The sequence below is a fragment of the Oratosquilla oratoria genome, chromosome 21, assembly GCF_046742065.1.
Source record: "Oratosquilla oratoria isolate Oo_2021 chromosome 21, ASM4674206v1, whole genome shotgun sequence".
Classification (NCBI taxonomy): Eukaryota; Metazoa; Arthropoda; class Malacostraca; order Stomatopoda; family Squillidae; genus Oratosquilla; species Oratosquilla oratoria.
This window is the reverse complement of record NC_134797.1, coordinates 29,241,469-29,253,968: the sequence shown is the minus strand read 5'-3', so window position 1 is coordinate 29,253,968 and position 12,500 is coordinate 29,241,469. Positions and strand designations below refer to the sequence as shown.

At 40.5% G+C, this 12,500-nt stretch overlaps 1 protein-coding gene across 1 annotated transcript in view; it reads left to right on the top strand.

The window, feature by feature from the left end:
- Window positions 1-12,500, top strand: part of LOC143037040 (neuronal acetylcholine receptor subunit alpha-10-like) — a gene marked incomplete at its 5' end in the record, with an annotated part of 237,979 nt that overhangs the window by 113,752 nt on the left and 111,727 nt on the right. Inside the window, one exon of the mRNA XM_076205148.1 lies at window positions 4,859-5,013. Within this exon, the coding sequence (XP_076061263.1) occupies window positions 4,859-5,013 (155 nt within the window). The remainder of the gene's footprint in view (window positions 1-4,858; window positions 5,014-12,500) is intronic.

The following is a 12,500-nucleotide window of genomic DNA, read 5'->3' as shown; positions in this document are numbered from 1 at the left end:
TCTTCAATGAAATACTATGATTTTAGCTACTCATTACAGTCCAGAGATTAACTATTTTATTTGATTATTAATTAACGATTTAATTAATTAATTAATGATTTTAAGTTATAGTAATCTTTAGGATAGAAGCACATGTCATCGAAAATTAAATACTATAATTTCAGCTACCTATTACAGTCCAAAGGTTAACTATTTCATTTTATTATTAATTAACGATTTGATTAATTAATTAATTAATTTGTTCAACACAAGGCGATCTTATTTAGCTCAGAGGAACCTCTGAACCTTGAGGACTGAAGCATCATTGAGATGAATTCGGTGCTTTAATTATTTTGTTCTGGTTTGTATCTGGCGATTTTATTCAACATAAGAAACCTACTGTGAATAAGATGGGACCAAATGGGATTTCTCTCAATCAATTTTTTTTTTTTTTTTTACACTAAATAGAAATATATCTAGGACAGGGGTTCATAACCTGTTTTCTCGCATATTCCATGTTTATGTACTGCTGTTCTGTTCTGGGAAGATCTTTTCAACACTGAATAAAATCGCTGTACAACTACCAACTACCATTAGATTTTGGTGACCTGTGGCATGCTAAAGGTCCATAGGATGAGAATAACAGGTTTAGGAGAATGGCTACAGTATCAAATGTAGGTGGTAAGAAGATATTATACTTGTCTCGTATACTTCGTTCTTTCAGCAATCATTGGGTCTTGTTAAATACTTTCCGATCGTAGTTGGTCGTGAATCCGGATTTTACGATCGTAACAGGTGATAAAGACCAATATTAGGTTCTAAAAGGTGGATTCTAGTCTTTATGACTATACGAAGAGGCAGCAGCAGGGCGACCCCGTTTGTACGAATTAGCGCACAGATGACCTGAGTCAGGGGTCAGTAACAAGGTCACGGTAGGATGTTGTTGGGTCAAAATGCGTATGTGAGTGGAACTACTTTTTAGGTGTAAAAAATATTGTAGTTAGAGAGTCGAGTTCAGTTCGAACTTTTAAGATTCATTTAGATAAACACTAAAGCAGCATGCTGTAATGCATGTCATTTATTATATCTTATCGTATTTATTCATTTATTATTATTATCTATTTATTATCATTTATATGTTTGTTATTTATCATTATCTGTTCAGTTATTTGATCTATTTATTTATTTATTTGTTTATTCATTCATTTATTTATTTATGTTTTTCCGGCCTAGTTATGAACCAAAAGGTCTCCAGTCGACATGCTCTTACTTTTTAATCCCTTTGTAATATTTGAATCGTGTGTAGCTGATGAACCTTAAATGAGTGCAGCAGTTGAATATGTTGACACCAAACTTCATTGGACGGTGAACTGCACGTACAGTTGCTTCCATTTCTAATTACTATACTAGTTGAAGTCTTCTAGGTAGCTGTAAGTGGGGTAGGCCACCACATGACAACTGCAGTACTTAGATCCAGATCAAACTGTCGTTCAAACGTAGTTCAGCAAAGCACAGACCTCATGTGCCGTAAGATCAGATAGCCGAAGACGGTTTACTTCCACCATTTCCCCCATTATGCCGACCCACGGAGCAGATGCGAGGAACATCCCTTTGGGCCGCTTTATCTATTCATCCACTTACACCTTCTTTCCATACACGTGAAGTCTTATGTAAATACTGAAGGACGTATGAGTATAAAAGTGTTTTGATCAAAGAATAAAGTTGAGAGAGAAAAAGAGAGGAGGAAAAGAGATAGAAAGAGAGAGAGAGAGAGAGAGAGAGAGAGAGAGAGAAGGAGGGAGGGAGGGAGAGAGAGAGGGGGAGGGAGGGAGAGAGAGAGAGAGGGGGAGGGAGAGAGAGGGGGGAGGGAGAGAGAGAGAGAAGGGGGGGAGGGAGGGAGGGAGAGGGAGAGAGAGAGGGGGGAGGGAGAGAGAGGGAGTGAGAGAGAGAGAGAGAGAGAGAGAGAGAGAGAGAGAGAGAGAGAAGCCTAATTATACAACACTAAGTCAGTAATCGCGCCAATGAGAAATAGCTAGAATCTTTATGGGGGGTATGATACCTCTCTCAGATGGGGAATTATATATTGAGCAAAAAATATTCTTCTTCCCAACCCTCAGGTGAAGGCTTTGTTTACAACTTAGCTCTTCCTGGATTAAGCTCTTCTTATCTTTTTCGTATTTAATTATAACGCCTGTGTTTTCTTAGTTACTTATATTTGCTGCAGAGAAACAGACACACTTGAAGGCTTCACTTCTTGACGCAGTTGGAGAGTTTGCAAAATAGAGAAGTATCAAAAAGAGAGCTTTCGTAAACGAGACTTTAGTTTGTTTTTGTTTTTTGTTCTCCGTTTGGCACTGAATTAGTCTTTTTCCTCCTTCGAAAAATGGTATTTGCAAAAATGTAGATAAAAACTTAAAACGACTGATATTACGTACAACCGCATCTGTTCTCAATCATTTCTTGCTTACTTTGCCTTAATGCACTGAACCACATACTCTGTTACATATAATCACTGAAGGATTTGTACAACATGAACTACGTAAAAATGAAGAAGATATACATTTTACTTGTGTATATAGAATGTGATTAACAAGATGTTGTGTAGTACAGACTATACAGTAAATCTTTAGGTATGATATATGCACTACCACCCCACCGCCATGCCATTATTTTTATTGGCAGGGGGCAAATCTACCATAGGGGGGATTAAATTCACCACGGTCTCCCAGATTGAGAATTAATATAATTCTTTACGAATATTCATAGTGTACCTAACAACATTTGGCAACTAAAACACACCCACGATCTTGGAAGACGCCAATAAAAATAAAAATAAAATAAAGATAAAAATGGGATGGAGTCTGAAGACGATGAGCCACCAAGAAGACTTCGGAAGAGGTTCTTCCGAGAAGGGATTTAGCGGAGGTCCGAAAATGGGATTTTTTGGGGCGAGATTTTGATTGGATTACCGAAGGGGGAGCTAAATGGAAAGAATCCCGAATCTACGGAAGTTGATCATGGGCCTGGTAAGGAAACCATTACAGGGAAGTAATGGTGCCATAGAAAGATGCAAGGTTGATGAGAAGGATCGGACATGGCTGCTTTGGGAAGGAGAGAGGAAGGGGGAAGGGAGAGAACGAGTAAAGAAAGGTCAATCCGTTTCCCTAGGTCTCTCTTGCAGGAGACCCGCAGCCCCAAGTTAACCGTCAACGGCCATCGGATTGGCTCTGAAGTCACCTTTACTAGAGATTTTGTCATGTTGTCTAGCTGGGGTGAGAGTACGGTAATGTAGGATAAGGTCCAACCATAATTCCTGCATGGTGGTTACACCCTGAGTTGCGGTCCCGATGGGCCGGCATCTAGTCTCCGGGACATGGTCGAGACGTAAATTCATAATCAGTATTGACCCATTTATTCCCATGTTTCCTATTTGGACTGAATGAAATCGCCAGGCGACAACTGGGAAAACATATCTAAATTACTGTAGGTTATAGATGGGCAGCTCGCTGTCTGAGCGGGTTAGGACGTCGTTACTTGCGGCGAAGGTCGAGGGGATGGCGGTTCGAATCCTGCCACCGGCGAAGTTGAACCAAGGGCATGGTTCATTAAATTCCACGCTACAAAGTCCTCTGTGAGGGGCACCGTCCTAGCCTCCCGATAAGGGGGGGGGGAGTTTGTGACGTTAAACCATAACATAAATGGGCGAGATAACTACATATATCCAGTGGCATCCTCTACATATGTTGTTCTGGTTAATGTCAGACCTGTTCCCCGTGTGATTGCATAAGCCTTATGCAGTCACTACTTTGAGGTCTTTAGTTACACCTCTACGGACCAGGGTCACATTGGACTCTTTTAAGATAAGGTATTTGTACGCGCAGAATCCATCCATACGGGCAGTGAGATACAAAGAGAGACTAGACTGAGCCAAGAGTCTTACACTTTGCTCAAATCCAGGGGTTTTCAACCTATTTCCTCGTTCATTCCATACTTATACACTGCTGTTCTGTGGCCTTCTGGAGACCACTACAACGCTGAATTAGATCGTTAGCCATCCACTAATTACCACTAGTTTTTCATTTGATGACCCAGTTTTCAAACTCTCAGGCCCACCTGGGGGTCAATGGTCCAAAGTGTGAGGGCTACTGTTCTAATTCAAATAATATATTTTGTGTACAGAAGGAAAACATCTTTGAAACTAATCAATTCGTACTCAAAGAGTAGGCATTATTTCTGCTTTTCCAGTTGGCACGTTTTCTTTCATTGGGCTGCCACCAAGCTATTTTATTCATCTCCATGACACTCCTTAAGTAGCTTTCGAGCAGTGAATGAGGCACTTCATATCTATACAATATACACGTGTTGGACTCGCCATCGACAGCTATTTCCCTCCCGAAAGAGAGCTCAGAGCTAATATGTGTGTGTGCGTGTGTGTGTGTGTGTGTGTGTGTGTGTGTGTGTGTGTATGTGAGTGTATGTGTGTGTGTGGATGGATGGGTGTCTATGTGTGTGTGCACACGTGCGTGCGTGTGTGTATGTGAGTGTATGTGTGTGTGTGGGTGGATGGGTGTCTATGTGTGTGTGCGCACGTGTGTATGTGTGTGTGTGTGTGTGTGTGTGTTTGTGTGTGTGTGTGTGAGTGAGTGTGTGTGTGTGTGCGTACATATTCTATCTTGGTCTATCTATATCTCTATTTCTATTATTTCTTTCTGGGTATATCTATTAATGTTTCATATTTATAACTCCATATTCAATTCTACATCCTCCCTACAACCTTACTTTGGTTAAGCCACCTTGCTGATGCATAGACGCAGTGTCTGTAATGAACCCTCAAGACTGAAGACATATTTCATTTTCCGTTTCTTCTCTTCGACAACAGGTGGACGTCACGAACCGGACAGCTGAGGTCGACCTCACAAACTACATCCCGAACGGCGAGTGGGAGCTTCTGGAGGCCAGAATCATCCGGAATGTCATCTACTACTCGTGCTGCCCGGAACCCTTCCCAGATGTCACCATAACCATCACCATCAGGTTAGTGTGGACTTGAGCTGCAGTCAGTGAACGTTGGCTAAAGTTTCCCGTAGACTGATGTGTGTATGATTCTTGGCCTCGTCTACCCCTTTATTCATTCGTTTTCATTTTTTTTTTCATTCTGTTTCTAAAAATTTTCTGTTTTTTTATTGTTTTGAATTCGCTTTTTTTGCTATATTTCATTATCCTTGTCGTTTTGTTATTTCTTTTTTTCCATTTATTTCCTTTCCAGGAGGTGCTCAGATAAGAGGGAGGGTGGAGGGGTGTGGAGTATTCAGGGATGGAATGGGTGGAAATGATTTTATGCCTTTCCCATTTTGGCTACCTCCCTTGTAAGGGGGAAAAAGCCTTGGTATATGTATGTATGTTTCCTTTCCTTCTCTTTTTTTTTCTATTACGTTTTCTTTTGTCTCTTCTGTTTTTTTTCACATTTTTTATTATTCTCCCTATCCTTTTTTCTCACCTTTCATTTTTTCTCTTTCATTATTACTTTTGTCCTTATTTGCCCCCTTGGTTTTGGAACAAAGAAATCTGATAAGAACTTACTTGTCATTGTATTCCATTGCCCGCATATGTTTAAGTGCACTTACAAAAACATCCCACCTACTCACAGAAACTAAAATCCTCGTCATAGAATATCACATGCAGGTGATAGGTACATAGTTCAATTCAAGAGCCATTAACCCAACTCATCTGTCTCGTTGCATCACATAAACACGACCATATGAGCTAAACAAGAACATCAGTATGATTCAAAATACACACCCACATCACAAACAAATAAAACCCACTCAATCACCCTTCTCATCCCAGCATCTTGGAGATAACAGGTTACCCAGTCCCCCGCCAGAGTACTCGAGTAAATAAAATGCAGCGAGGCATAGCTCTTCCACAGCAAACCTCCGAAAGCCGGAACTAGTTTAACCCTCTTTTTTTCAATGAATGGTGACCCCTCTCGTCAGCCACTCAGAATCTCAATTATGAAGACGATGAGAACATCCCTTCAGGCCAAATCCTCCCTTCATACATTCATAATCTCCCTCTTCTCACTCCCACCTTTGTTGAACAGAGAGGGAGAGTAACCCTTCGCCCCCGATGTGTTAAGAGGAGAGCTTTGGTTGGATGAGTCTTGTTTGTTTATGAGCTGGGTGCCAGCTCTAACTTTGTCATGGGGAAAGGGCCTTTGGTGGATAATAGTTATATATCAGATATTTTATGTATATATGTGTATGTACATGCATATGCGTATGTATGTGTGTTTTATTTTTAAATGTGTGTGTATTATCTGCATATATATTTGTATGTATATGTATATATATATATATATATATATATGTGTGTGTGTGTGTGTGTGGTGTGTGTGTGTGTGTGTGTGTGTGTGTGTGTGTGTGTGTTTATGTGTGTGTGTGTGTGTGTGTGTGTAATATACATATATATCATTCAACCCTAAAAAATCTCCTCATAACAAATTCTCCTGATAACCCAATAGGCTGTGTATACAAAATACCATGTAGCAAATGTAATAAATATTATGTAGGGGAAACAGGAAAAGAATTAGAGGTTAGAACAAAATAACATAAGAACAGTATTTAAAAGGGCCAGGAATCTAGTGCTCTTTTTATACATGTTCGTTACTTTGACCATCCTGTGGACTGGAAAAATTATTCAAAAATTATCCAGGGTAAAAATATAACAAAAAAAAAATATAGAGTCAGGAATCATCAAATACAATTATAACCATCTTATTAATACTATTTTAGGATTATATAGATTAGACCCATATGTTGTCAATGATATGAATAATACATATTTCAAAAGTTAATGTGACAAAAGTTGTTTCCACGACCTCACTGAGGGACCCAGCCTGAGCTTTCACGCTTCGGAGAGGGGGGCAAATGTCCCACTTGTCCTATTTATACTCTATATCTTAACTTGTTTCTACTTACTTTTCTGTATTTCTTGATAATGTGAATATATCACGAAAGCTCTCGGACTCTGTGTGTTTTTCCTCTTCCCAGTGGACTGTATATATGTGATTCACATGTGCCCTATGAAATTTTTGCATACATGTATGTGTATCATTTGCCAGATCCTACTAGAATTCTATATATGTTAGTTTCATCTCGCCTATAACCATGGAAGAAACAGTCCTGAATGTGTATATTAGTATTTCGTCGCTGATAACAGAGCTTCTGCCCTTTAGGGCAATATCGCGCCCAAAAGGTGCTAAATAAGAGATTTAAGGAGTGCAGAAAAGAAGTATAGGAGAAATAAAAATTTATTAGTATTTTTATTGAGTGGGGAATAGTTTCCACTTATGCGAAACTCTGGTCCGTGAGGGTGTTACTTAGGTCCCTACACCATGCGAGAATACAGTATGTATCTAAAACAAAACAAGGAAAAAGGATACGAGAGGAGGGAGAAGGAAATTATGTTAGTTTAACCTGGATTAAGACAAACATATTCACGAAGTAGAGGTTTGTGTTATTATTACCTTCATGAAAAATCCTGACATAAAAAAAAATCAAATTGCAATAAGTCATCCCAGCAACCCCCCTAACGTGGATAATGATGACGTCATAGAACGATCACATAAACTGGATGACGTCACGAGATTACGATTTTTAGGGTCATTGCTCTAATGAACCAACTGACGTCATAAAAGTATTGATGTCATATTCTATTACATTTCCTTCATGGAGAATGATGACGTCATTGAAACGTCACACATCGACCTCGTCCTGTCAGTCAAGAGAGTCAAAGGCCATCAGTTGACTTAAGAATTGAAAAAAAAAGAGAGAAAGAGGAAAATGAGAGCATAGATCCCCCTAATCCTCTTTTTTCTCTACAATGAAGCTTTTATGTTATTAATGTGTTTTAATTTATTTCATTTTATTCTCTTTTGCTTTTATCTATGTTTTGTTTTGCTTTCTTTTGTTCATTCTGTATTATTCCATTCTATTTCATTGTATGTTATTTGATTTTATTCATTTCATATTCTTTTCGTTTTATTTATTTTTTCTCGTAATTTTTCCGCATGTCTGTTGACAGGGGTAGGGGGGTTAAAGAACTTTTAAATGCGAGTATCCCTCTACTGGTTACATAACCCGTTTTTAACACGAAGTCGCTGACAACGACCAAGCCCACCACTGTGGGAGGAACTCAACTATGACTGGCATCCCCATTGTCACTCTGTCCCACAACGGGTATGACTGAGAAGGGGGAGATAAAGGAAACCCGATGGAGTGGGGGAGGGGGGGTGGAGGGAGGGGGGAAAGGTGATATCTGGAGGGCTAATAATCCACCCCCCCCAACCCCCGTCCCGCCGCGCCCTTTCTCCGTTCCTTCTCGTTCGTCAATCTGGTAGTTGGCTCTACCTAAACTGGATGAAATAACCTTGTAGGAGTGGGTTTGCATAAAATCCATAAAGTAGGTGGAGGGAGGGGGGGAAATGTGATATCTGGAAGGCTAATAATCCCCCCCCCCAACCCTCTTCCCGCCGCGCCCTTTCTCCGTTCCTTCTCGTTCGTCAATCTGGTAGTTGGCTCTACCTACACTGGATGAAATAGCCTTGTAGGAGTGGGTTTGCATAAAATCCATAAAGTAGGTTACTCCTTACCCTGATTGCCTTCCCCTTCCCTTCACTGTCCTCTTCCATCTCTCGCGCCTTCCCCTCTCCCGCCTCCCCCCCTCCACCTCTTCTCTCTTCCTCCCACTTCTCTCATTGACTCATCCTTATTAACTACAAGCCTAATAATTCAGTCCAGAAGTTTCCAAAGGGATTTTTTTTTGTCTCAGGCGGCAAGAAAGTAGGAGCCTTTGAGACAATAGGTCCCCATTTTTGGGGGGGGGAGGGGAGGGGGGAGGACAAGAATGTAGAACATGGTGGGACATTTCGTGTTTTTTTTTTTTTTTTTTTTTTTTTTTTTTTTTTTTTTTTTTTTTTTTTTTTTTTTTTTTTTTTTTTTTTTTTTGCAAGAAACTAAGAGGGCGAGAGACTCTATTGGAGGTCACAAGACGCGACCTGTCCCTCTTCTTTTAATCCGACCTCGACAGAACCTCTTATTCTTCGTTATTCGACTTCGACGTTGGCAGCTAAAGCCAGAGTCACTCCTATAATCCCTCAGTGAAGCAACTCAAATATTCGTATGCGGACACCCTATGCTGACATCCTATGCGGACACCCGATACGGAAAGGATTAATTGAGATGGGTTATAACCCCTTCGCTGCTAGATTAGGGGGTACCACGGAAATTAATTAAACTATCACTCAGCAGCCAGTATAAAAAGAAAAGAGACAGCAGGTACGTACATACATACATACATATACCAAAGACTTCTCCCCCCTTACACGGGGGTAGCCAAAAATAAAAAGGCATAGAAACCACTCCCACCCATTCCATTCCCCACATATTCCACTCCCCTCCACCCTCCTCCCTCCCTCCTATCTTGGCACCTCCTGGATGACGGGTCATCCCTGCATCCTGTCCACTGCCCTGGGTCAGAAGTAGTGTCGCAAGACACAGCACATCCACAGCAAGGCCGCTTCATAAATTCGGCGACCCCCCCTTGCCGTCCCTTCATGCAGAAAAGAAGACGAGGAGAAATCCCTTCGGGCTGCGTCAATTTTTTACTCATACGTACCTCCTCCAAAACATCTTTTTATTACTTTCAAACTTTTCTATCATACTCTTACCCCATTTCACATCTCTCCTCTTTGCTTCCTTTATCTTATGCTTAATTTCCTTTCTCTTTACTTTCTACCTCTCATACGATTCCCTCGTCCTAATTTGTAGCCAATCTATGAATGTTTGTTTCTTTTCTTCTACACCCTTCTTTGCTTCCTCATCCCACCATTCACTACCCTTCCTTCTATTTCCTCCCGCACTCCTTGTTCCACACACCATCTTTGCACACCTTTTGACTCCCTCCTTGAACCATCCCCATTCCTTCTCCACTCCTATTTCTACTCTATCCTTTACTCCCACTCCTCTCTCAGCTTCTTATACTCATTCTCCTTTTCTTTCTCATTTAAGCAGTTCACTCTAAGTACCTCCCTACCTTCTGCCCTTTTCCTCTTTTTTCACCTATTCTCCACTCCCAATTTACTCTTCACCAGAAAATTATCTGATATTCCCCCACTCTCTCCCCTTAGCACATGTACATCCTTAAATCTTCCTACCATACTCCTGGTCACCACTATATAGTCCACTAACGCTCTATCTGCCACCCTTCCATCCACCACCCTCTTCCATGTGTACTTATGCTTGACTTTCTTTCTAAACATTGTATTTGCTATCAAAGGAGTTCGCCCTTCCTATCCTGACGAGAATTTCATGAGTGTGTTTTAGCTGATAAAAGGTTCTTTTCAGTGTAGAGTAAGAGTTCCAAACCTGTTTTTTCATATATACCCCATACTTATGCATTGCTGTTTTTAACTTCTTGGAGACCATTTCAGGCATCTACTAACTGACACTAATTTTTGGGTTGTGGTGCCACCGGAGGACTTCTGTCATCCCTACTGGTGTCCATGAATCACACGCTGAAAATCCAATGGTCTAGAATTTATTGACACTTAGCCTGTGGCCTAGGAATCCCTAGTGAGCCACAAAGTCTAATAATTGGAGCCACAAACCAAAAACTATTTGCAGTTAGTGGATGCCTAACGATTTTATTCAATGTTGGAAGGATCAAGGGATACATAAGAAAATAAATTAAGAGTCTCCCGGTCTAAAGGAATTCCAAAGGACGGGCCGCGCCAAACCCAAATAATGTTTTCATTACGTAAGATCTGTATTTACACGTTTGTGAATGGCTGCGTCCTCATTATCAACTTAAAGGTCTTCTGTTGGTATATTTTATTGTTATCATTATCAGCATTATTGTATTTTTGTCTTTGTTACCGCCAAACAGTTTTCTTCACCTAAAAGGATACCCAGTCTTTTCTCATAAGATTTAGAAACCTTACTGACCTGTGTAAATTTAATTCTGCAGCTGCAACTTGGATCTAACGTTGCTTTTATGCAATTTCGCTCACTAGAAAGATTCGTTTCATTTCAGGACAAGTAATGCAGAAGAAAAATGCATCCGGCACAAAAGTCGTATTTGCATAATTAAGAGTGAGAGGAGCAAAGAACGATTGGTACCTGCCTGTCAGTCGCCACGCACAAAGGCAAACACAGACTTATGAATTTCTCATTACCTCTCACCAGACTATTGCATCCAGCTGAGCAGAACCTACTCCCATAAAAAAAGACGAAACCCATTTCGATGAACTTTTGTTTTTAATGTGGCTGCCGTCAAACGATTTTGTTCGGCTGAAAGACGCTCATCCCATACTTGAAGTGAAAAAACCTGTTGACGTCACACGAACCAGAAACTACTTCGACGAAGACGAAGACGAAAACAAGCCCCTCAGTCCAAGCGACGCCAAAAACGACAAGATTTCCTGGCGTTAATTAAAAAAAAGTGTTGATGGTTTCTGTAAGAATGAATAGGGAAGAGAGAAGAAGATTCTCACGCTGGGTGTCAGAAAAAAAAACAGTAGAATGAGCTGAAAAAAAAAATAATGGTGCCGGAGAGGAGCAAAAACACGGTAAGGATATACGAAACGGAAGTTTCTTCTGACGAAGTGGTCCAAGGAAAAAGAACGTGGTTATTCAACTTCCTCCAACCGGCGGAACTGCAGAATTCCCGGTGCATCTTCTATATAAAAAAAAAAAAAAAACGGACTTAACTTGCGACGCCTCTTTTCCTTCTCCCCATACTACACAGCTTTAGCCATTCGTCATTGTGTGTGTATATGCCGAACACGTGACAATACTCGTTGAAAGTCGATGGCAATGTAGCGTTACTCAGTTTGTACAGAAGCATTTCAAGCTCACGATCAATAACATTCTGGGAGAGTATGAGGCCGTGCAAATTAACTCCAAAAAATACTTCAACTGGCTTGTATTCTCTAAGACGTCTCTCCGCCAAACAGGTCATCCGTAAGAAGAGAACTAAACACAAACAAGTGACAATTAGGTTTATGTACATGGAAATGTACAATGGAACAGGACACTATGCGCCATAGCATAAAGATTGGATTAACTATCCTAGTACAAATTTATAAAGATCGAAATGTACAAACTGTACAAGCTGTACAAACATGTATAAACTGTGTTAAGTTCTGACTGGTTTGGGAAGAGGAGAGGGCTTGTGTTGTTCGAGAGGCTCAGACGGGGATAAGGGCTTCAGTTAATTGGTAGGCTTGTAGCTGCCATGAGTTGGGAGCTGATGTTTGCCCTTGCAAAATGGCATCTTTTTTTATTACTGAGAAACAAAGGGGGTCGCTTTCCCTAAAGAGGATATTAGTTCTCGTCCTGAATACTTCTTGGGTGATGTTGGGTCATTGATTTGACGTTTGATGTATAAAATTCGAGGATTTTTTTTCAGTATAGTTGAAACCTTACATACAAAGGGGATCGCTTTCCCTAAAGAGGATA